The sequence below is a fragment of the Scatophagus argus genome, chromosome 12, assembly GCF_020382885.2.
Source record: "Scatophagus argus isolate fScaArg1 chromosome 12, fScaArg1.pri, whole genome shotgun sequence".
Lineage (NCBI taxonomy): Eukaryota > Metazoa > Chordata > Actinopteri > Scatophagidae > Scatophagus > Scatophagus argus.
This window is the reverse complement of record NC_058504.1, coordinates 8,218,836-8,244,598: the sequence shown is the minus strand read 5'-3', so window position 1 is coordinate 8,244,598 and position 25,763 is coordinate 8,218,836. Positions and strand designations below refer to the sequence as shown.

Genomic DNA, 25,763 nt, shown 5'->3' with positions numbered 1-25,763 from the left:
AGCACGACTTCTCAGGTGTCAGTAATGACCTTTACACAGTTAACGCAAAGGACTCACATTTACTCTTATCACAGAAATACCAAGAAACTATTCTAAATATTTTTTATTTTAGTCAAGATGATTTAATGTACAGTGATACCAGAGTGTCGGAATCTTGATCACAACAGGTACTTTCTGCAATATTGTATTTTCACTGCCAGTTATGCCTTTCATTCAGAGAAGAAACAAATTCCAAATTCAAAACTGCTCTCAGTACTTTACTCTGTTAGTGGAGCTGCTCTTCGTGCTGGGTGCTTTAATCAGCGCCGATGTGTTCTGCTTCTCAGTCGCCACCTCAAATATGAGGAGCAGTTATCTCCAATTTATAGCTTGTCCTCTGTCAGTCTGTCTGACTCTGAAGATTTCCCCTCCCAGATTTCAATTTAGGCACAGAACAGAGAGCAAACGTTTTAAAATGATAGATGAAAAAGAGATGGAGTATGGAGTAGAATGGGGGAGGGGGCTGTTTTCAAGATGCGATCGAAAAGAAAAATCAAAAAGACAAACCAGAGTGCTGCTTCTAAACCAGCGTGATTTTTAGAAGAGACGGAGGATTAGAGGTGCGTTTTATTGAAGAACAGAGGCCAATGGCGGCTGAGACATTCAGGAAAAGACAAGAGACAGGAACAGAGACATTCCAGATGTTGCAGTTATGGGGGTAAATGTAGTTTTGTTGTGGCCTGTAGTAGGAAATAAACCATATGCTCCATGCCCTAAAGGTTATAAATGGGCTCTTCCTGAATTTGAAGTAATGCAGATGGTAAAAAACATCACAAATGATATAGTGTATGTCTAGTGAAGTTTGTAGTCATCAAAATAGAGGGCATAGCATCTGTTCTCCTGTGGAAAACTGCAAAGCTGTGCAAAGAATCGATATTTCCCCCATTCTGAGGACCCTTTGATAAAACATGGCTGTGTTGCTCATTTGCTCTTATTAAAGTCAAAATACTCAGTTCAAGTTTGAAGCAGCCACTGAGAGCAGCTAAATGAATTTGAATCTGCAGTTCTCCGGCACTCAGTATTGCTAGTGGGCTTGCTTGATAATGAAAGAAAAAAATGGAATTAGTGTGGGTTGTGTGCTTTGAATATGATTGCATATACCGGTAGTTCTGCTGAGTATCAGTGTGCTCTTTTGCTTTGTTTCTGTGGTTCTGGCATGTTTGCATATTGTCTGCCTGTTTGTGACATGTCAATTGTAAAGCATGCAAATGCAAGCAAACAAGGGCCGACAGCTCAGTTGCAAGTCGGGAGTGGAGAGTCACTTAAGTGTGCTGTTCCACCTCTGGACGAGGCAGTGAGCCTTTGTCTGGCACCCATGGTTGAATAGTGCCCTAGCTGGCATGGTGGGCAAGCTTTTTGACCGTGTGAACAGGGGAGGGGAAGGCAGAACACTGCTTTATTGAGTCTGTTCAGTTTCTTCTACTTGCGCAGGGTGGCGGAGTACTCATACGGCAACCAGAAGAAGTCCAGCAAGAAGAAGAAGCTGAGCAAGAATGACATCCGCCTAGTGCCACGTGACGTTGAGGAGACAGACAAGATGAATGTGGTGAGCTGCTCATCTCTCACCTCCTCGCTTAACTACTTCGACTACCACCAGCAGAGCCTGCCGCTGGGCTGTAGGCGCTCCGAAAGCACCTTCCTTAATGTGGAGAGCCAGAACTCGCGTAATGCGGCTCCCAACCATGGCTATCAGCACCCATTCACTGGGCAGAGCCACCAGCAGCCAGACCTCATCATCAACGGCATGCCACTGCCAGAGGTGAGATACAGTTGATTTGTCATAAATCCTGGGAATGGGAATGTTTGGTTTAAAATTGATTCCAATTTCAGCTTCAGAAACAGTTGGCTATGTTAGATTTCCCAAATCTTAAATCATTATTAATAGTTCTCCTTGATTGTGTTGAATCTTAACAATGAGATATAGAGATTCAATGCAGCACCTTTCAGCACATCTCAAGGTCTAGTGATATTTAGCATTCCACTGCAGAACAGACTATAGTGTCAGTAAAATGTCCGCCTGTTATTGATGGAAAGCTGAGCTATTTGAAATGGCATGTGTGACATTATGTCAGTTGGTCTGAGTGGAATCCTTCAAGGCATTTCAGAAGGCCCGAGACACTGAAGCTGACCTGTGACTGAGAGCGCTTTGCCAAGCAGAATTTGGAGGCCTGACAAAGTGGATTATTTGGCCTCTCTCACACCACTCGTTTCCTTTTTTATTGTCTGTGCTGAGCTATTGCAAAAAAAAAAGGAGTCTGAACACCTGCCAGATGTATTGACCCAGTTAATCAGCCCCACCACACGTCATTTCAGGTGCTAGCGGGAAGAATAATTGTTACTTAAATGCTTTATCTGTGTGTTGTCCATTTGGCTGCAGTGTTACTGCATGGCCGCTCTGCACAGCCAGCCATTGAATTACCCTCACAAACCATGCATGGCTCCAGCAGAGCAGTAAAGGTCTGACTTGAAAGACTATTCAGGCTGATAGAGTGTATGCTGACCAGCTGATCTTTAGTTTATAGATTTTGGAATGTATGAACTGGTCTATTGGATTCTTGAGCAGCCTCTCTCTTTCTCTTCATGACCCACTTCTCCTTGATCCCATGGGAGAAAAGGCCATTTATGTTTGTGTGTGTGTGTGTGTGTGACAGAGAAAATGTGCATTGTTGTGTGTGTGTATAAAAATGTGTATCATGCTCATTCCTATAGACAGCAGCAAATAAGCTCTAACGCATGCGCACGTGCACACACACACACTTGTAATTGATGACTCCAATCACCGTTTGACATTCAGTGAGAAGGAGGTGGAGTGTGGGGTTGGTATTGGGGTCTTAAAACAAGATGGATATTGATGTATTGACTGGATGATCCAGAAAGATCCAGACACCAATGGATTCTGAGGGGTCAATGAGACCTACTTACAGGCATGCTGATTTGCTTGGCCTGTCTGAGCTGGTTCTGACTGAGTCTGTGTGTGTGTGTCTGTAAATAACACAGTTGGAAAGAGTGTTTTAGGAGGTTGTCCTGTGGTGTTATCCGGTCAGTGGAGGCAGAGGTGGGGGATTCGGCAGGTACATTCACTGACCCGTATGCTGTGATTGTATTTGCTGGTAGGTAGTACAATGTAGGTCAACATCGTTCTTTTCTCAGCCAAAAAACGTGGGTTTGACAACACCTAGAAATCAGCCGACTTTGTAAAAGGCTCCAGCAGCAACCCATCTCTGTGGCTTAACCATCCAATAAAAGCACATTTGCCGTAGGATTAGTAGAGCCTTTATTTGTTTCAGCTAATGAAAAAGTTGAGAGGGAGACAAATAGGGTTGGAGATTGATTTTGATGACTCGTATGCAAAGCTTGTAGTTGTCTTTATAGAGCTGTGTGAGGTCAAATAGAGAGATAAGAAGGGAAGAAGTGAGAGTCAATGAGTCTTGGTGCCAGGTGTCTGAGCCCCATCCACATTTTCTCTTTTTACTTCGAGGCAGTTGATTGGCTTGATAGAGGCTGGGCCTGATTAGCATGCAGCTTCCATTGCTCTCTGCCTTGCACATCATGTTGACAAACATCTCTTTGACCCGCTCCTTGCATTTCATCCCTGGACTGAGAAAATAAAACATGTGTGTGTGTGTGTGTGTGTGTGTGAAAGTAAGTGAGACCAGGGGTGGAAAGCATGCCTTACCCTCCAACAGTGTAGCCACAGCACGACAGTTATCATTGTTTTCTTTCCTCCCCATTGTGACATTTGCAAGCGACAGAAGCTCTACAGTATGCACAAATGTTGCTCTTAAATAAAAAATGTTTTCAGTATAATTACAATGCCATTTATAGCACAAACGAACAGCGGTGAAATGACTGATAATTGCTTTGTTACAATGAGCATGCATGGGCTTGAAACCACTTGACTCCACAAGTCCTCAACCCTTATCCTTTTGACTGGCGAGGACACACGAGTGGCTGCACTGTTCTAATTACTAAGGCTGCTTTGTCCCCAAAAAAATGTTTTCATCCTAAGGGCAACCTCATAATTATCCATGATTCATTTATCCTCGTCGGAAGAGCTTTTTGTTTTCATACCATGGCACAATGATCTCTCCGTGTTTGTTTATTCTCTAAACATGTAGATTAAAATGTGGATCTGAGGTCATATTAGGTTTACTAATGGAGGTAAAGAGGATCTGAGCTCTTGCTTATTTGTAAATTTTGTTTTTGATTGATGCAAAGTTCTCCTCCATTGTTAGTTCATGTGAAGCAGCGAACAACCCGTTTGTGGCAGAGCAGCTGGACTTGAGCTTTTCCTGCTTCAAACAAAGCACGCTGGCGTGTATGCACAGACACATGCACACGCACACACACACACTCACACAAACACAGGAGACTTGGCCAAGATAACAGTGACAGGCCTCCCCAAAGGCCTCATACTTGCAATTGCATTGTGTATTTTGTATTCTCCCTTGTGAGAATGTGTACCTGTATATACCCCCCTGAACATTGCTGTCCGTTGTTTTGAAAAGCGTCAGCTGTGAGATGTTTGTTAGACCTGCCTGTGGTAGCACTAATATGAATGCTCACAGGAGAATAGAGCTGTCTTCCATGGCTTAATTATAGTGAATCACTTGGTGGGGGGAGACAATTATACAGTAAAGGAATGGCCTTTGGCTAGAATGTGTTTTTGAATTTGTAATGTGTACTAGGGCTTCTCACACCTGTGATTCCAGTTTAATGAGCACAGCAGGAAAATAAGTTATCTTACTTTATTGATTAGCCTTATTCGGGTGAGCTATTGCATTTTTCCTTTTACACAGATGATAGAGAAAGCAGAAAAAAGACGATAAATGAATTTGAGAAAAGGGGGGGTTATATGGTATAAATTCTTCAATGTTGGTGGAGTGTCTTTGCACTTAGTTAATTGATTATCGATGCATTCATTCTCCAGATGCTCATAAAGCGACAGTTCATCCCCAGATCAAATATATATATATTTGACTTATTGTGTGTGTTTATACCCCCAAATGTAAGTTATTGAGTTGTGGATACATAGAGGTGTCAGCTTTCTCTTAAATATAATTCAGCTTAGATGGCACTTCACCTGTGGTGCTAAAAACCCAAAAAAGGATAGACGAGAGGCTAGCTAAAAAAACTAACTACGCTAGCTGAAGTTACAGCTGGCGGAGCATTAATGTTTATATCCCCCATTATCACGAGCACGAGCCTCTCATCTGTGAGCATGATGATATGGTGTCGATTTGTAGAAACAACACGGTTCATAAGAAACTGCTCACAACAAGCTCTGTGGATTATCTTGAGTGAATGGGTCATGATTTTTGTAAAGTGACAGCGCTATTGAGTTTTCCAAATGTTTCTTTTGAGCATCACAAGCAAAGTGCCATTTTGTTTCATTATGTCTAACAGAAGGCAAGATCCAGCTGGTGTCTCCAAAACTCTGAAACTCACGTCAAAATATTCCAGGTGAATAAATATGGGAAATACAGGAAAGAAAGAAAATATGCATTTTTGATTTTGGGGTGAACTGTCTCTTTAGATATACTGCTGCTGCATAAGTCTCGATGAAACTCTACTGCATGTCACACTCATTCAAATTCTGCCAAAAATGGATGTACAGTTTGTGTTTGTTTCTTCAGTTCTCACAGTCAATCAAAGGGACCTAAATGAGAAAATGAAAATTGAAACAAGACATCTGACAAGGTATCTCAGTGCACCAGTCTTCTGTTTTTCCTTGTTAGTAAGGAAGACATTTCGATATTGATGTAGGAGAGACAACAGGGAGTGGTTCCAGGGAGGCTGCACATCCCTCGCTATCACTTCACATCACAACAATATGCATAGGAGCATTCAAACGTGTCATATTGAGCATGCAAAGTAGATGTCATGCTGTCAGCGCATGCTACACATCTGTTGAAACTGCCAATCTCCTCCCACGCACACACTCATGAATACACACGCGCACACAATATTTCTTATGGAGTGTCACATTTATTTGAAATAGGGACCATGACATTATCATTTACAACATTATGATCGAAATCCCACATATGGAGAAGTAAAAGGCATAATTCAACATTTCTGATAATCAAACACTGCTGTGATTTTGCATTTCAAGTATTCTTTTAATTTTGTTTTAATATTGTCATTATTTCCTGGTGTTTAAGATATGATTGGCTATAAATGCTAATAATAAGATTTCCTTAGTTTCAGTCTTTTAGCGATAGATTTTATAGAACAGCTCCAGTTTTAATGAAACTAAACATATTTACCGGTACTGCAGCTCCAGGTCTTCCTCACTGTAGACAGCTTTATGGCATATAAAATAATTTCTATTTTTCCCTCATCTTAGCAGCTTTTTAGTTTAAAAGCATAAAAACTTTCCGAAGGTCTTTTTTGTCAAGAGGATGGTGCAGACTTTGCTATGAATTCAAGCTTTATTTTCATTTTGTCTTTACAGACTGGGAGAATTATATTTTGTTTGTTGACTTGAACACACTGTGGTTGGCAGAAAAAAAGAGAATGTGAACTGTTGGGTGAAAATGTGATTGAGAGAGGAGAACACGGAAAGCAGAGAAACACAAAATTATCTTGTCTAAGTTCTCACATTTTGCGTTGTCCGACTGTTCAAAGCTATTCGTTAACCTGTTCAGCAAAACTAGCTCAAAAAGCTCAAGTTTTAATGAAATTTAGAGTCACACAAGTGAAAGGAAGAGGACAGTAAAACTGCCTGCTTCTATAAACACACAGGCACAGTTGCAGTTCAAACCAACCCGTATTTACTCCCAGGGAACAAGATGCCCACAATCGATTTCAAAGAAGTTAACATTTTTTTTTTTATTATTATTATTTTTTTAAATTTGATGATTGAGTGATCCTTACAATTACTCTAAGTGCAGTTTACAGTACAGGACAGGGCTGAACGACATATAACCAATGTCTTGTCAAAAAACTTAGCATAAAAGACAACGGGATTTTCTGTTGGTACAGAACATACAAAACGTTTGTCAGTTATGTCGGAAAAGACACAACAGATAAACAGATACTGTGCAATACGTAACTGCTTGATCTTAAAAGTCATTTTATCAATTTTTGATGTTTTGGAGGGGGGGGAGGGGTGTATGTTGCATTCTTTAAAGTCTGCTCCTTTCAAAGGATTTGAGAAGGAATCTTTTTATCTCCAAAAGCTTCAGACACTCACTGATTGAGTGGCAGAAGAACCTGTTAATTATTTAGAGAGGTTATTTGTAAGGCAGAGACTTCAGAAATGCTCCGTTTTTCAAGTGTCAGTGTTTATGAGGTGAAAAAAGTCGTTCCTGTCAAAAATGAATTAATAGTGTGGCAGTGATGTACTCCGTGCCCTCTTATTACAATCCTCAGCTGGCTCCTCCCATCATGTTTAACACGCAAAAACTGGAGAGGCTGTAGGGTGATTTGTGACATTACTCAACAAGATGGTTTTCACTTCATGCACAGCCAGTGCTAGTTTTACACTTGGTTGGGTTTTTATAGCCTTGACCCGAACCCGCAACACCCCGTCACTGCATGTCATTGTTGATGTTGCAGAGGTACGATGAAATGACATAACAACCCTAGGCAGCCAGTCAGAGGCATCCGGGCCCGCCGGCTTGCCACCCTCTCGTCAGGATCAGAGCATCCAGACAAAGAGCTTAAGAGTCGAAACACACAAGTGACAGCGTCTGATGTACACATGTCACTGTATGTGTCCTTAACAACATGTGACTGGTGAAGAGCATACAGAGCGACTAATACTGTGGACAAACAGCAAAACGAGGAGAGACAGAAAGGAACAGGGGAGGTGTGAGAGGTCTGTTTATAGAATGCCAATGATTTTGCTCAACCTGCGTTGCCGCTGCCTGAGATGTAATTTTTCTCTGTAAAATCTGCTATTGGGATGAGAAAGAGCTTTTATTGCACAACTCATATCAGCCTCTAGAGAATGCAATAATGTCATGTTCTTATTCTTAGTACTAGATGTTTTTCCCCCTCCGTAGAGCAAATATTATCATTAGTTCAATGTGCCTGCAAATGTGGAAGGTGGTGTTAGACGAACAGCAGTGGTGTGAGAATATATTTTAAGTTTTAAGCTTTGCACTAACTTAACTTAAGTCCAGGATAAAGTCATCAAATGTTATCAAACGTTCAGTCTTAACACCATCAGCAAACTGCTGCCACAACAGAAATTTTTAATTTTATACATCAGTAGACATACACAAGCACATAATTACACCTAAATAAAAAAGTACTGATCAAATTCAAATCATTCATCCATCTTTACAGATACAGTAGAATAGAATAGTCTCTACTGTCATTGTACAACAAAATTGAGGGACGGTTTTACTTAGTTTGAGACGTCAGACATCACCGAAAAAGAAAATATATTTTAGATTAGTTTTAAAACTTTCTTGTAATCCTTTTAAAGATCAAAGGAATGGGATTTTTTTGTGAAACTAAAGATTGGCACATAATGACATTAGTTGTCCAACAATATATGTTAAAAGACTTTTTACTGGAGACGTATCTAAAAAGGGCTATAATGGCATTGAGCTTATAGGTTGATGGGTCCTCACGTAAATGAGAGAGAGCTAAATGGAGTGAAGGAAATGGACATCGTGATGATGTTTATCGCTGGGGAAGGGGGCATCATTACGTACCTTGTTAAGCCCTGCAAGCAATGCTGCATGGTCGTAATTACCCATTTAAATGAGTTTCCTGTGGCGTTTTTTTTTCTTTTTCAAATTAAACTCTCTGATACAAATATGCCGCATTCTGTTTTATTTCATGGAAATCCTTGGCCTTTCAAGTTCCAGCATATAGAGGCAGCTTTATCATCAAGAAAGTGGATTTATTAAGGCAGCGATTATTTAGCGATCATTTACAACCTTTGTTTTCTTGCAATGTTTGTGTGTCTTGTAGTTTTAAGTGTTAACCGAAACCAAGATGGAGAGTTAAGGAAAAAGAATCGAACCAGACAAGTCTCAGGAAAACATATGTCGAGGGAAGGCTCACGGATCTCTCATTAATGCAGATTTTGCTGCCTGTGTTGAAAATGCCTGTAGTTACATTAATGTAGGATAGAAAAGGTCAGCTTACATATTTAAAAACACAAACCCTAAGGCTTGTTATGGCCAGGAGTGAAATCTGTTTGCTGTGGGAGCTAAAAAAGCTATTTGCTCCGTAGTATCTCCTGTGTGTCAAGAGGAATGTGCTCACCTCAGTCCCTGTGGCTCAAAAATATTGAAACAGAAGCATTTATGCAACTTGCATTGGCATGCACTGTAAGAAAACATCGGCACTCTTTCCATGTATTTGTCCCTTCTTGCAGATAAGAGGAACAATGGACTTGCAGTCAGTCTTTTGGGAAATTATTGTTTTCAAATCTGTTGTGGAATGACAAAACTGTAATTTTTTCCACCAAGTAAACAAAGTGAGAAAAAGGTAATTAAATTTCTCTAGTAATGACTTTTATGATTTTAGTGCTCCAAAATCTAATTTTGTCTAAATGTGCAGAGAGAAAAGGTATTAATTAAAATTCATGGATATCAGTATTTCCTTTTTCGTTTTCCACCATCTGAGTTTAACTGCAGGTTACCATACTTGTTGCCACATTGTGAGGAGATTTCCCAGGGCTTTTTCCTTGAATGCTGATGCTGTGATTTTTGAGTGACATGGAAATGGGGGAAGGGCTTCTGTGAAACATAATAACAATACTTGCTGTGAACGGAAACTTTTCCAAGCAGCCAGCTCCGACACCAGGGAAGAATGACCTTTCCAAGTGTCCTGTTTTTTTGCCTAAAACAAAGAGGGAGCAGGAGGATGTTAGTTAGCATTTCCCCCATCAGATTAAATGTCAGCTACTGCATGCATAATCGCATAAAAAGGAAGAAGACTTGAAGCGAACCAGTTTGCTGGTGGATAACTGAATCCTGCACTGCAGATACTGTCACAGTACTTTCAATGTTGTCTGCTTATACTTTACATCTTTATTTTAGCCGTATCCGTATGTCAACACTACACCTGGCTTTACAATTCTAACACTGAGCGAAACTAAATTCAGCTTGAAACAAAGGTATTATCCTTTGTCACATGTCTGCCTTTTTATAGAATTTAAAGAAGGAAGAGCAGACAAAAGGGAGCCAGTGTCATTGTATTACACACACAAATGCTTCATTATACCTTTGTTTTGTTTGCTCCAGTGGTGGTGGAGCCTTTCCTGTTTCTGCCCTCCTTTCATTTCAGCAAATTCATACAATGCTTTTGTTTCTAGACATAAACCTGGATGCGTATTAGGCGGTGCATGTATGGGATGTTTGATGAGCACAGAGGCTGTTGGCAGGCGAGCTACTATAGCAGCAATATCGGCCGCCTCAGAGGCATGCAGCGGTATGGCTAGAGGAGCGGCAGCAGGGTATCGTAATTGTGCATTGTTCATCCACAGAACAGAGGCAGAGCATGTAATGAGCTGTAGCATTTTCACCAAGCCAGCCTAATGGGCTATGACCGAGTGTAGGCCTCTCAGAGCCCTCGCGTTCCCTCTGCCCTGTGTGGCCAATGTCTTGGGCCTCTTCTTTTCTTTTCTCCCATTTTCCCCTTTTTCTCTCTCCGATCAGCATCAACCATTTCTTCACCCCTGTTACACCCCTCCTTTATCTCCGCTCCCTTACCCATTGTCCTCCTGTCTGAGGAGGTGGTGGGACCCCAAATGTGTTCAGTGTGTGGCTCCTTTTCTCATTCATGATGTCTGTAATGCTCTATGCAGTCAGACTGATTCAGGCTGACATAAATCAGAATAGCTCATTGATGGAGTGCTGCATGCAGTGTGATTACATTAAAAACCCAAACACAGCATATGAATAAGAGTTCAGGAGGAGAATTTGCTGATGTTAGGTGTAGGGGATTTGTTGTTAGAAGTTGGCTCATTTTTCTATCAAAGGCTGTTTTGCATTTTGATTATCTAGTTTTCCTGAAAGCAATTCAGGTGGGCCTGTTTCACACAGGTTTGTTTTCCTTGGATTAGGGCTTTTCAGAAAGGTCCGAAGCTTGTTATTTACGCCCATATGTAGTTTCTAGGGAGGTGGGAAACCATTTCTTTGCTCAAGTGATACCAGGTCAAGTTGGAAAGACAAGATTTTTTTTTTGCCAGTGAATAAATTAGTTATCTAGTCTGGGCTGCGCTCAGAGGATGAAAACGCTGCTAATGATAAGTTATGATTGCCTTGCGAGGGAATTGATAATGACTTCACTTGGCTCTTTGTGCTCTCTTATGGCATCAGAAAACAATAATCAGGGTTCAGTCTGTGGCTGTGCAGCACAATGGGACATTACTTTTGACTTTCCCCTCACGTACACCATTGGACATACCACAGCATAGGCGGCCAAGTTAATGAATGAAAAGCACTTGGCCTCTGTCAGACTTCTCTTGGTGCAGTACTTTTCCCAGTAACCCCCTTAGTTCAAGATTGCTTCATACCTGTTCTCTATTTGAAAACTGTTCCCAGTTCAAACTTATGGGCAGCTAGTGAGAAGGGAAGGCCACTTGTATTAACTTGTTAAAGGGAAGACTGCTCAAATCTTTGTGCCTTAATAACAGAGGTTGTCCACTCTATTGGGGAGCACAGCAGAAAGGGCACTGTGGAGCTGAGTTCAAGTGCCCTTGTTTAGTTCAGGGATGGTTTCATCAAAGCAGGTTCTAAGGACTGATTATGTGTCGATATATACAATATATGCAAGCTCATATGGGAAGAAGAATATACTGCTCCTTAGAAGTTAGAATGCTCCTTTAGATCCTTTTCTGTGAACCATTAAAGAAATATTAATCAGAAAAAAAATCTAATTTCTGAAGGAATATTCAGATCTTTTTGGAAATCTGCTATTCACTCTCTTGCTGAGAGTTAAATAAGAAGATTAATACCACACTGATTCTGTGTCAGTTTTTTTTTTTTTTGGTTCGGAAGTTGTGACTGTTTGGAGTTTTAGCTGGTTGCGTTTGTTTTTATTTATTTGTGTGTTTCATTTCTTATGAACAGGATATAATGTATTAATTGGAAAGAGCCTAGCTGTTTGCCATTGCTTTCAGTTATCATTCTAAGCTAAGCTGATCATCTCCTTGCTTCATATTCAGCACACAGATATGAAAGTGGTATCGAACTTCCCTTGTAACCTTAAGCAAAAAGTGAATCAGAGGCAAATTTCTCAAAAAGTTGAACTATTCATTAAATTTGGACTGTGAAAATGTTCATTGTACGTTCCAGAATCTCTCTCAGTTTGCATCATCAGGCCAAAATGTTGTCCATCCTAAATGCTAATGTGTGGCTGCTCCCTTTTGTTTGTGTGTGATAGGACAGCAGACAAAATACCAAGGGTGGTGGGGGTGTACAGGCATGAGAGTGGTGTTCTGACTTTTCATTTGTTTGCTTCCCAGTAATGATTATTTTAGCCTCTAAGCCCCAGATTTGGCCTTGTTTTGCTGCAGGAAACAACATCAGTGGGGACAGAACAGTGTTGCCCTGGCTGAAGGGCTTGTATGTGGCTAAGCTGGTTGGCAACCAGAGTCAGGTACACAGCATGGAAGACATTTTGAGTGTAGTCATAGGAAGTCAGCTGGGAAGTGAAACAGGAGTGAAAGGCAGAATACTCAGTTTAGCTGAGGGCAGGTTGAGTTCCACTACTGCATTACCCACGTTTGTTCGCCTGGTGGCTGCATGAAAGCATTTTCTAATTATAGAATTCCATCGTTTTCCTTGTTAGTAGTGCTGGTAACAAGCCAGTCGCCAGCTTGCATGAGCAACTGCGGAAAGCTGACTTTTGGTTTAATTTGGAAGACTAGCTATAATCCAGACTAAATCCCTTAAAGCTGAAGCCCCATCCCTCCCCCCTCCACTGTTGGATTACGGGAGTGTCTTTAAAAGGATAAAGACTTGCTTATCACCACTTCCCTCAACATTTGTTTGGGACTTCAGATGTGGGGGAGGAGAGTTCATCGTCACCCGATGTGGCCAGCGTGGATATGAGTCAAGAAGATTAAGTATCTGACGACTGAGATCAATGATAATCACAATTTACAGTTTTTAAACCCTCACTGTCACAAAGGCATATGGATCTTAGCATATGCCTCGCTCCCACCCCAGTGATTTTCATAAAGTTCACAGAGTCTAACTGAATAAATCAGAATGTCCTTTTATAAAGGAGCTAAATCAGATGTCCAGCAATGTTTTATGACTGTAGTACTGGTTAACTTTGATCATTTTCACACAAAAATGAATTAACTGTTTGACACAATGACTCCAGCTTTTGTTGCAGAAAAATGTGGATTAAAGGCTGTTGGAATATCCAAATTGATCTGCCTAAGATAAACTAATCAGAACTGCAATGAAAAAACTTGTAATTTGCCTAAATTTAACATTATTTCCATGTTTATCTATTTTCACAAAATAAATATAGTAGACCTCTGGTCTTCAGTCAGTTCCAGTGATGCCAACACTTACTTTGCTAATAATTACTGTAATACCTTGCCATTAAAGTGTTGTTTTTAATTTTTTTAATGTCTCTACCATTTAGTTTTTAAATAATAATATTTTTAGATTTGGTTGCTGCATGTTTTCGGAGTTGGCAAGACTCTAGTCCATTATTGCTCTCAGCTTCAGTAAAACCACCACTTGTCATTTTTACAGTTCAAGTTTTGTACAGATTAAACAAGCAAGATATATTATGTTTATTAGTTAGATTTAGAGGTGCTTGTAGCTTTTTGTCTCATTGCTCCTCCTGCCTGCTCACTCAGTGTGGCATTAATCTTCTCATCTAACTCTCAACAAAAATGCAAGCAGCTGTTACACAGCTCAGGTGATGATCAAAAAAGCACGATAGCAGAAATCGAAAAGGTTTGTACTAGCAGTTTGTCTGTTTGTATCATACAGTGCTAATGAAGTGTTGTTGGGAACTGGGGGGTGGGAATGTGTCAATATTGCAACAAGGGAATATGGACCAATCTAGGACGCACAGGCATACGTGTTGTTTGAGTTTCTATATTTGACAATGAGGCTGTTACTTATCTCATCAGAGTGTGATGGTGGTGAGGTGAGGGAGCTGAGCGAATTCCTGGTGGAACCAGGCTGTGAACCCTGAGCTCTCAGGTTAGGAGCAGTCTGGGAGTTACATAGAGAGCTAAGCCACTTGGGGGGGATGTAGAAATATAAGAAGACCTACCTATCTTGCTGTGCTAGTACTTGTTTACCTCAGTGTCAACATTTTTGACTGTGCTCATTAACCTGTGCACTTGGGTAAAGCACCCCACCCCATACACACACACACACACACACACGAACATACTATTAATAGTGATAACTAAGGGTAAGCATTAAACCCATTAAACTCAAGCTAATAAACAGATGCAACACCAGGGCAGCTATCACACCTCAAAGGCAGCTAATCAATTTCAGCTGATACCAGTTCACAGATATACCCTGTAGCACTTTCCTCAAATCTAATCATGGATCCATTTAAACTGCGTTAGCTGAGAGTCTACTTGCCATTAAAATGGGTTTTCAATTTCTATTATTTTGAGAGCATTGGGTAAAATGAACCAAGTGCTGAAGCGAAGTGACAACCACCCATCTTTCATCTCTGAATGATAGAAAAGGAGAGGAGTCTCCACATTCATCCAAGCTCTTTCCTCCCTCTTGTCGATCCCTCTCTCTTCCTATTACCCATGCAGCCGGCATCCTCTCTAAATTGTTTTGCATGACCTTTGCTACAGTAGCTCTAATTATTACCATCACATGGACCCTGTAAGGCACACAGCTAATTATACTGGATTTATCTGAAGGGACATTGGTGCCATTCTTCATAGGCATGTCTTGCTGCCATCAGTGCGGGTGATCTAAACCCAGAATAATGTTAATTTGGGTAATACAGCAATAGTGATTAGAGTCACAATAATTAACAATGTAATAACAATGAAGGCCAGGTTATTGTAATAGGGATCCAAATGAACTCACTACACATATGCAATACAGTATGTAATTGAGAAGAACAGTGTTGCCAAAAAAAAAAAAAAAGAACAAGAAGCAAGGGTGTGAGATGCTATGCAATATGCATAATGACATTACTACAATGCCAGATTGTTGCTGTTCCCTCCCTGTTGTTCTGTATTGATGTTTGACAGTGGTAGTTAAAAGACAGATTTTCAAAGGCATTGCAGGATTACCCGTTAGTGTAGGTACCAGGACCTCTAGTCATTGCATCTCATAAAGAGTTGTTACTAGAGGAAGCAATATTTTTCAAAGCCGCAACATGAATGAGAAGGGGCAGTTGGAGCGTCTTTTGGCTGGCGGGCAACTCATGTAATGAGCCTAAGAGGGTTCCAATTATTCCACTTGCATCAAAAAGGAGAAGGAGATTACTTCTCTTGCCTCTTTTTTCTTTGACATTTTACACTGTAACATCTTTTGATAGGGGCTGAGGGAGAGAGGGAAAAAAACATTGCTCGTGAGCAGATGATAGTCTTGTACAGGCTTTAGCAGTACAGTCCTTTTTGTCTGGCAGAAACACAGCAATGCTTTTGCAGCCCATACATGTTTTTTTCTTTGTTTTCTGGATGTTTCTGTAATAAAACTACTTTTCCCAGTGCATGGTACATTAGCTTTCTCTCAGACTATGTCACCTGCACAAGACAGAAAGGAAGCTTTCATATGGCCGCAGGCTTTGGCTACAGCAGACTTCATGGCTGATTGCAACCATATTTTTCCACAGAGCTACAGTAAATTGTGACGAGGAATGATGAGTGCTCACTCACTCACTGCGGTTGTTTTCCTCCTCTGCTTAACAGTGTAAGTCATGTATCATGGTGTACAATGGGGAGTTGAATTATTTGGTTATGTACAGGATTTTTTTCCCTCTCCTTTTCATTCATTAAATTCCCAGATTACAAGTAAAAGCACATTAGATGCCTGGCAGTAACTAAAAGGATTTCTGTGCTATAGTATATCAAACTACAGTGTATCAGCCAAGGAAAAACAAACAATAATAATAAAAACAAAAAAAAAAAAACAACAAAAGACAAATAATATGTACCACTGCACTGAGACAAAAAGAACTTCAATCTGTACTGGCACAGATAAACATCCACCCCTAAGATATGTTCTTGGTAGATAACAGCTTTGTGTGTGTGTGTCTGTGTGTGTGTTTGCAACAGTCTCACACACACAAGCACATACCCAAAAGTGCACAGAGCAAATCTTTGATAAGCACAGAAAATTACTACATCTTGTTTATGGTGGCAGAACAAAAGGATTCCGGGTATTCATTTCAAGAAATCAAGCTGTGGAAAGGTGGTTGCAGAGTGTAAGATGCATTTCAGTGGAATAGATTTGACTTCATAATACAGACATAATGAGGAGGAAACAAGATATTTGCTTCAGTGTGTGTTTGTGGGTGAGTGTGTGCCCAAGGTCTGGGAATACGGTGCCTCGCCTTCCCCTGTGGATCCACGGCAAGGGTAGGAGGCAGAGATCTACCGTCTGTTGCTGTTTTCCATGACCCCGCATATCCCCCCACAGTGAAAAACGATGTTTGCCCCCAAAGACGGCCCTAATACAAATTAAATTAAATGAAGTCAGAGAGGCTAATCCCTGTGTGTTTCAGCTGCTGAAAACCCCCCTCCCTTACGAATGAGTGGGTCAAGCCCACTACATCTGGTCTCCTCTCTACTGGCCTTGCTCTCAAGCTGCTCAGTTCCCAGTCCCTGACGGAGGCAACAGCAGGCTTCGCTCCGACTTTCTGCTCCACTGCGACTGTGTGTGTGTGTGTGTGTGTGAGAGAGAGAGTGTGTGTGAGTGTTTCACTGTAAATTTGTCTTGTGTTCTTCCCTTTCTGATTCACACAATGTTTACTCCCTTTTGCTTATTTTGCCTTTGCCTCTGTGTATCTGCATGTGTGCTTTTCTTCACAAAAGATTTTTTGTTTGTGACTAGCTTACACATTTCTCAGCTTTTTTTTTTTTTGCTTTTTTTTGGGGGGGGGGGTAAATTTAGTATAGAGGATTCACGTGATCACTTCTCTCATGCAATGTACTGAATAAAAGTGTAATGTAAAACATAGAGAAGAATCTTACCATGTAGTGTTGGATGTTGTTTTTGTTTTTTTTTCTGCCTGTGTCCTGATAGCAGCCTGTCACAGTGCTGTTAACAAGCTGGATTTACAGTTGCAGTGGTGATGTGCAAGTAGCTAATACTCTGCTGTCGATCCCAGTGCTGACAGCTGCCTAGGAAGACCATCCCAAATATTACCAGCAGATGTGCTTCACACTGAAGCACCAGCAAACAGGATCAAAACGTTAACTAGGCTTCACTGACAGGAGTAGCTTTGCTGTGACTCGACCTAGAAGATCTCATGCCCATCTGTTTAATAACCCCCCCCCCCATGATAGTTTGGCATCAAGCCTAGTCGTCCACCCCTGAATTAAGCACCCATGAGACAACATGCATCAACTGAGTTTTACCAGCTGGCACACACAGATATTGTGTTTTGGGTGGATGTGGGTTAGCAGGGTGTGGGGCTTTTGATGAGCTGGAGTCTGGAGTACTTGTGTGTGTGTGTGTGTGTCCTTTGCGAGTGTGAGCACCTGCACACATGCCCTTTGAAAAGCTCAGTCACTCCTCCATCCAGCCAACAGGCAGTGTAAACATGGTTTGTTTGAGAGAGTGGCCTGGGGTAGTTGGATTAATGAGCACTGATGAAGTTCCACTTGTATCCTGGGTGCTGCCTCCCTATTTGCAGGAGTGGCTGTGATGTGGTAGTGTGTCTGGAGGCGGTGACTCATTCCCTTTACCCAGTGTCAGATTAAGGCATGTCAATAAACAGACCCACTCAATCCATCTCCGAGTGACTGCATCCGCTCGCAGAGCCTCCCAGTCTGTAATGAGCTGCTGCAAATCTCCATCCAACTAAAATGTCTGGAAAGATGCCTTGTCACAGTGAGCGAGAGAAAAAGAGAGAGGGAAGGAGAAAGAGAGCCTAGACGGAGAGCAGCACCGATGTGACTGGCAGCCATCGTTAAGCAGTTAAGAGAAACTGTACCAAGCCACACTCCACCATGTTGTAGAGAGCACGCTGATCAGCTCTCCTCACAGATTCCTCATTTCAGGCATCCTCATGTGTACTGAGTTAATCAAAAATTAATCCCAAGTTTACTGATTTCAAAAGTGACTCAAACTCATGCTGTTTATTCAGTCACTGCTCTCTTCTAAGCATTTAAGGGAAACGTGTTTACATAATCTGCTGTGTTTCTGAATGTTTATTTCTAAGACCCAGCCCATGGGAGATGGGAGAAACCTTTGGGAATTTCTTCCGTTCTCATTTAGCATGCCCCCTCCCCCCCAACACTGGCTGATATAGGGCACAACTGAGAAGAGAAAATGCTATCTAGTAATTCTCTCACAAAAATTAAATGACTTCTCAAAGCATATGTTTGTTGTGCTTAATAGTAGTGCTTACAGAAACCACAAAGTGCACCTGGATTAGATGCTACCCTCAGTATTTCCGCAGTCTATTCAAGTAAAGTCCCTACCTACCTCTCTAATGTGGCGTCACACACACATTAAGGGATTTTTGGATGAGAGGAGTGTGAAAACTTTTCAATCTAACATCCAAATTAAAGAAAATCCCTCAAGACTTGCCTAAAGGGGAAGTTCCTGCTATTTGAGTTTGATTAGGCTCTACAGGCTTTGAGAAAAGTAAGCCGATTTCTTTTTGGAAACAGTACAGATAGCTGAGTCTTTTTTCCGCCCTCCCCCCTCTTTTACTATGTAAAAACCATGAATCGTAATCTCATAGAGATACTCAGGTTCTTCTTTCTGACTTAGAGATGTACTTGAAGAATAAGTTTGAAAACACATGCAAAACTGAACGCCGAACAGGTGTTCAGTGAAACTCTATCCTGCCTTGTGTGCCTGGCGACACAGTAGACTCACATTCATTCTGAGCTGACACCATAGTGCCATCTGAATGGCTTAAAAGCATCAGCCTTGCCTCTCAAGACAAAGACAAAACAAAAGCACTCACCCCGGAACCCACACAGTCACCAACAGTTTGAAGCATGTTGGTCCTGAGCAGTGAGTCCCTGGTAAGACAACAACTCTGACTTAAGCCTCTTTAGCGTCAGCCGACTCTGCTGGAATGCAGACGTCTGCAAAGGGGGCCTATTATTTAAAATCTTTTCATCATGCTGAAAGGGAGGGAAATAGCTTTGACGTTGAGAAGCTCATGAATAATGAATGTTGTTTCTATCAATGTATGTATAATTAATCACATCTCTACTAACTGGACTCTGCGGCTCTGTGGAGCCTGTAGGCCTGAGTGACATGGAGACTGGTCTGGACTATTGTCTCTGTTTCAGAATAAAAGACAGCCGCATGGTCTGCAGTTTCCTCTGTGGGTGTGACACACAGGTGGAGTAAGCAGTTACCTTAGTGCTTCGGCCTCTTTCTTTGCTTTATGAGAGCAGGGTTGATTGTTTTGGATAGAATGAACAAACACAAGTTCTGTTCTGCACGGGAAGGCAAGAAAAATGATGGATCAGGGCAAGCAGGAAGTGGTGTTATGTTTACGTACCTGTTTCATTGTATTCCAGAGGAACACTTATTTAGTTTGCTCAAACAATGTTCAACACTTAACATGTGGCGAAGGGCACAAGTGACCTCATAATAGCACGTAATTCATCCATATTGTTATTTTTAATTTTTTCAGAGGAGCTACAGCACAGCCAGGAAGCTTTTTAAAACCTTTTTTTTTCCCACAGAATCACTTAGTTTCATGACGTGATTGATTCCCAAATGGACTACTGGGTTTGGGGTGAATTGATAGGTGATGAAGTGAAATGATGCAGAGAATGTGGCAGGTTATTTGTCACACATGTACCCTTCTGTCACAACTGATTGTGTATAATTTGAGTTTGCAGGGGAGCCAGTTGATATTAAATGGTAACAACTCTGTATTCATCACGGCAGCCCCCCTTTAGCAGGCAGAAATAGAAAATGTAATCTCATCCACCACCATGGCTGTGCCTCAGGCACTCTTTCACCCTTTTTACCACTGATCCTCCCTTAGGGGCCCTGCCCTCTATAAAGGAAGAGGGAAATCTATAATCTACCAGATGGCAGAGGATCTATGGGAAATTCTATAATCGGAAAGATGGAGGTGATGATGGTCGTTGAGGTACAGGGCAGAGGTGGTGATGGTGGGGTGTTGTGGCTGCTCATGGGCCTCGGATCATTTTTTAAGTTCTTACATGGTTAGCAAAATATAAACCCAATCCATGCAGGTTCCTCGGTGGTCTGTGTCTTTGTCATGAGTGTCACACAGACTGAATGAGCTGCTTAGAGGTGCTGCACCCAGAGGCATCGTGGTTGTGCACCAGCTCAGCCTTGCAAGTCAGGGATTGTTGGAAGAGTTCTTTTGTAGGGAAGCAGAATGTGTAAGCCTGTGTGTGCAAGAATGTGAATGTGCAGGAGCATTTCTTTTCATTATGTGTTGGATAAGAACACATGCACATTCTCGCACACTCTTTTGCATCCCCACTGCAAAATTACATGAAGGGAATATGTGCATCTGTAAACAGGCACTTAGGGACACTGACCATCCGTCATCCGGTGGAGTTTTCCCTCTAATTTCCCCCTGTTTCTTACATTTTTTTTGTCACACCTAGCACAAACAAACCTCGATGATAATGAAGGCTTTTTGTTTTCTAATTGCAGCTAGCTTGCCTTATAAACCCCTTGAATCTCTTTCTCGCCCTATCTTCCTTCAGGAGCAGGGTATTGATAACAAGGCACATAATGTGTAATATTTCCTTCCAGGACTGATGGGAGTCTGTGAGCGAGCTGCAGCAACAGTGAGGCGAACAGGAGGCTCAACCTCAGACTGTTCAAACACAGAATGAAGCAGCAAAATTTGATCTGACAGTTTTAATTGGTTCTTTCTAGTCTGTTGCTTTGTATGTTTAAACTATGCATTTTAGTGTGGCATTCTGTGTCCACAACAAGAGTTTTTTTTTGTGAGCTAAAATGATGGCACTAACGATCCGCATCCATGACAGCCATGAAACACTCACATCATGCAATCCTGTAATCAGTTTCTCTTCCTTAAAATGCTTACTTTTTTTTTTTTAGACACAGCCTTGTAGCCCTGCATTACCCTTCTTAAATGTCTTTTGTTTAAGAAGTCATGTTTAATAGATACAATCAATCTCAAATGTTGATTTTGCTTAAAAAATTGATCTTACACATCTGTGTCAAGCAAGATTCAATAATAAAGTAGTAGTAAATGGTAATTAAGATTAAGATGCACCCTGCACCCTGGCAAGGACTGCTCACTGAATTTTCCGTATTCTGCATTATTCTTCCTCACGTCAGTTTCATGTCAGCCTTTTTAACAATTTGTAAATGAAAAAGAAATTATATTCTTCAGGAGGAAACAAATTGCTGATGGCATTTGCTATACCTCCCTTTTTCAAAATAACATGTTGTTAGTGCATGCCGTTGCATTTGTCCATATTTTTCTAGTTAGCTTGCCTGTTTAAATGTTATACTGTGCTGTAGCAGCATCAATAATACAAACAGTCAGGCAGCTGTGTGACATTTTTTTTCCTCTCTTTTTCTCCCCTATCGCTGTGACATCTGCTGAACTTGTTGGGTGTTTACTGGTGTAACAACTGGTGTCTTCACTCCCCCACCCCTGCTCTTCTCTCTGGTGCACCCTATGCCTCCACACAATGAATACACTTGCATCCAGACTACAGACCCAATTGTCACGCTGGGAGGAAGGCAAATCAAATCTTACGGCAGCAACTAGGCGAGAAGATTGCTTTTCCTCCCAGTGGCAGAAAAGCGAACCCATCGTCCCTGTGCCTCCAGTTTTACTGGAGAGGAAGAAGGTGAAAAGGGGAGGTAGCAGTTGGACTGCAAGTCTCCTTCAGGTCAAGTCTCACCCATTTCCTCCCATCTTCACCCTCTCTCTACTCTCTTGCCACTTCCCCACTCATCTTGACACTGCCTATCAGTCACCCAGCGACACCAGGGACTACATTCCTCCCTCCAGTCCTTCAGATGAAACGGAACAATAATTATGGGGATAGAGTGGCTCTGGCCGCCAAACTGGGGCCGCTCAGATCACAACAACACATTGTCCAACCTGATTAAGGAGCCATTTGTGGCGTCCTCGCTGTAGTTAAGCAGTCCTCATCCTCTTGCATGAAACTTGACCTCCCACCAAGATCTATTGACATATCTTCCAATTTGAGGTTGGTCAGAAATGTGGGGGCAGACATTACATTTCTTTACAGGAAGCCTGGGTTATTGCATCTGCTTATTCCTCAGATTAGGCCCTCCAAGGTTATGCTCTAGGATGTTGGATGTTTGCTTTTTTTTCAATGACAATCTGATGAATCGAGGGAATTGATTAATAAGTAGCTGCTGTGCTGAAGATGAGCTATAGAGGAAGAACAGGTGAAGGACAAACACTGAATGGTCAAATACTATGAAGGGTTTCCCTACGTTGTGCCCATTGCTCCATGTGAAATCTCTGAAAGAGAGTTGTATTATGGAAAGTACAGTTCCACTTCAGGACTGAAAGCAGCAGCATACTGCTTTCTTCTTCCTGAGGCCACGCTCACACAGAATGCCAGCCTAACCAATTACAGGCTGCTGCCAGAGTGACATTCACAAGAAATTTTCTATCTTGTCTTTTAAATGAAGTTCTCCCCTTGTTACTCATGCCTTGCATTTTCATTAGTCTCTCACTGGATGTGCAGCCACTGTAGAAAAGGAGGCAGTTTTATTTGTGTTGACTTGGAACAAAGTGCAGCACAGGTGAACCACAAAACATATACACATAAAGTATGTTTGTTATTGAATAGGAACATTTTTGATCTATAATAGTGATCTATAAAAGTGGCAAAGGGGAATAAAGGGGGACAGATATTATATTGTGATAAAATATCACATATGCATCTCTACAATGTTTTTCATAACTTATAAATAAAATTAATAATATGAGCTAATGTATAATTAGTGATTAATCTGAGGTGCAGTATGTTGGCACAGCCATTACCTTTGATAGTTAATGGAGTCAAGCAGAACATAAACAAAAGGAGTCAGGGGTAATACATAAGAACAAACATGGCACATTCTAAATTAGAGGCTAATAACATGTTAATTAAATTCCTTTTAATGAATTACCTTCTCTATAGTAATGAGTTAAAGTTTAATTAGGGGTAAATGGTAAAAAGGAGACAGAATTATGTTAACCTTCAGCAACAAACACTGCCTTTTAATTTGACAAACCCCAATCAAAGGCTCTTACATTGTTGCTTACTGTTCTCAAATTTTCTCAATTTTTTTGCAAAAATTAGGAGTACAAGGTGTGAGACAGCAAACAACAGCTTATCTCCTTTTGACTGAAAGCAGGGCTATGCTCTTTGGAGATTACCAAATGATAACAAGGCCTCTGATATACATTCAAGATTGCAGCAACTAAAGAGACAAAAACAGCATTAGCGTCAGACAATAATACTGCATGGCATATTTGCTGTCTCTGAAGCCATGAAAAAATTCCATCAATACCAAGAATCTAAGCAAACAGGGACATGCATTCAGTAGCATTAACAAGCTTTTACATTTTTCATGGACTGCCAACAGGTCATCTGAGCTATTTTCCATTAGTAAACACTACACACTGGCTGCTGATATCTGCCAGCGTCAGTTTTATTTATTTGTGTATTCATTTATTTACTTATTTTAAAAGGGATTCAAGAAAACTGGGGCCAGTGTTTGACATTTCCTCTATTCTGTGGTTTCTTTTTACACAGATGCAGAAAAAATTCCCTTTGCTCAACACCACTGACATATAAAGACTGTTCGCACAGTCGCACAATGGGTTTTAATTCAAATGTGTTGACTATGTATGACAGCTGTGCAGGGCTGCTTGTACCTCACCAGCTGGCCTGTGTCAAATGTGAAGCTCACTTGATAATCAGCAATTGCGCTTCAAGCACCTGCATTAGCCTTTCTTATCATAGGGGTGACTTTTATTCAACAGGGCTTTGATATGGGCACTGTAGACTTCCCTCGGATGTCAGCCATTGACTCACAGTTTTTATCTAGATACTGTATCTGCTCCGTGGAATTTTAAGCAAAGGCTCTGCTTTCTTTCTGCCGGAAAGAAACCTGCATCTTATCAAACTTTGTCGAAAGGGTCATATCCTGGCTTTTCGCAGGACTGGGAAAGTCCTTTGAGAATCTTTGATACCCTTTGGCCCACTGACATCTTACCTAGTGTGAGTAGATGTTTGGCAGGCGCAGGGGAGGCTACCTGCTCAGTGTACACTAACTCCTCTGTCCATGAGCTCAGACATTCTCCTTCCTAAATAAATGTTGGAAAAAGAAGGAATGTAGGATGCCTTTGAACCGTGTTCTCTAATGTGGGTCAGAGATCTATCATATGCATATTCTGAAAGCCTTTTCATCTGCAATTGCGGAGTTAAGATTCCCCTGGTACACTCTTAATTTCATCTACTTCTCTCACAGTTATTTATTTAATATTTCCACATTAATGTCTTCTCAAACATGGTAAAAGTGAAGAGTTCAGAAAAGAAAAAATGAAAACTTTTCTTCTCCCTCTGTCTGCATGATCGTATGTCCGGCCTAATGACTCCATTTTAAAGACAGTGGACTGATCGGCAGTGGAGGGAAGGAGCAAGGGATCGAGAGCAGGGAGGGTGAAGAGGAGGAGAAGAGAGGCTGTACTCACTGCAGCACTCTCTTCAGCTCTCAACTCCCAGTCAGCCTCTCTGTGTGTGCACGCTTTGAAAGCGAATAGGATTCCGCCCTTTGAAAGCAGAGGCTGCTCACCGGGCCCTTTGTGTAAAATAACATTTCTACTGAAAGGCAATTACTGGTAACATTATTTGGTTGGTTCCATTATTAAAAGTACCTCTCTCTCTGTTACCCCCATCAACCCCCACCCACCCCCACCCCACCCCCTGCATTGCTCTGTTACAGACGGAGAACTATTCCATTGACTCCACGTACGTGAACAGCAGAGCCCACCTCATTAAAAGGTATGTCTTGATCAAGAATTGTTACCAGCACCTCGTTACCAGCGCCATTGTGATCTGTAATTGTTTTATCTAATGAGTGCACAGCTAGCTACCGTTGCAGCAGTTTGCGAGTGTTCCTCCATGTTTTTCATTCAGTATAATTGCAATGAGAGGATAAGATTTTGGACAAATTGAACAAATAGAATTACTCTGTAATGCATTTAGTAGACACTTGTTGAAATGAGCCACAAACTCATACTTCAGAATATTAGATTTTGCAGAGCAGCAGAATCAGCAAGTAATGATTTTCATTTTTAAAGATAACCTTATTACTCTTCTGTAATTTGGTTTATTAGCAACACATGTGGATTGAATTGCATAAGGGCTATGGCTTAAAACAACTACTCAACAATTAAATGATATTCAAGGGATTTCTCTAGTGTCTTTCTTCTTTTTCAGGCAGTGGTTACAAGAATAGTCAGTAATTATGTTCTTTATTCTTACCTGATGAAGGGAAGAATAAATGCTTTCATTGTGTTGGAGCTCAGTCCATCTGAACTGTGATATTAGATAGGGTTTGTGGGAATCAACGGTTGGGGGATTGGGGTGAGGTTGGGAT

The 25,763-nt window shown here is 41.3% G+C and overlaps 1 protein-coding gene across 4 annotated transcripts in view; it reads left to right on the top strand.

Moving 5' to 3' along the window:
• The window catches only part of pcdh19 (protocadherin 19), a 53,736-nt gene that overhangs the window by 4,510 nt on the left and 23,463 nt on the right, over positions 1–25,763 (top strand). Inside the window, exons 2-3 of one of the 4 annotated variants that reach the window (XM_046406190.1) lie at positions 1,453–1,585; positions 25,107–25,165. In XM_046406190.1, the coding sequence (XP_046262146.1) occupies positions 1,453–1,585; positions 25,107–25,165 (192 nt within the window). Of the gene's footprint in view, positions 1–1,452; positions 1,799–25,106; positions 25,166–25,763 lie in introns of all 4 variants that reach the window. The other 3 variants (XM_046406191.1, XM_046406189.1, XM_046406188.1) reach the window with 3 other exon arrangements.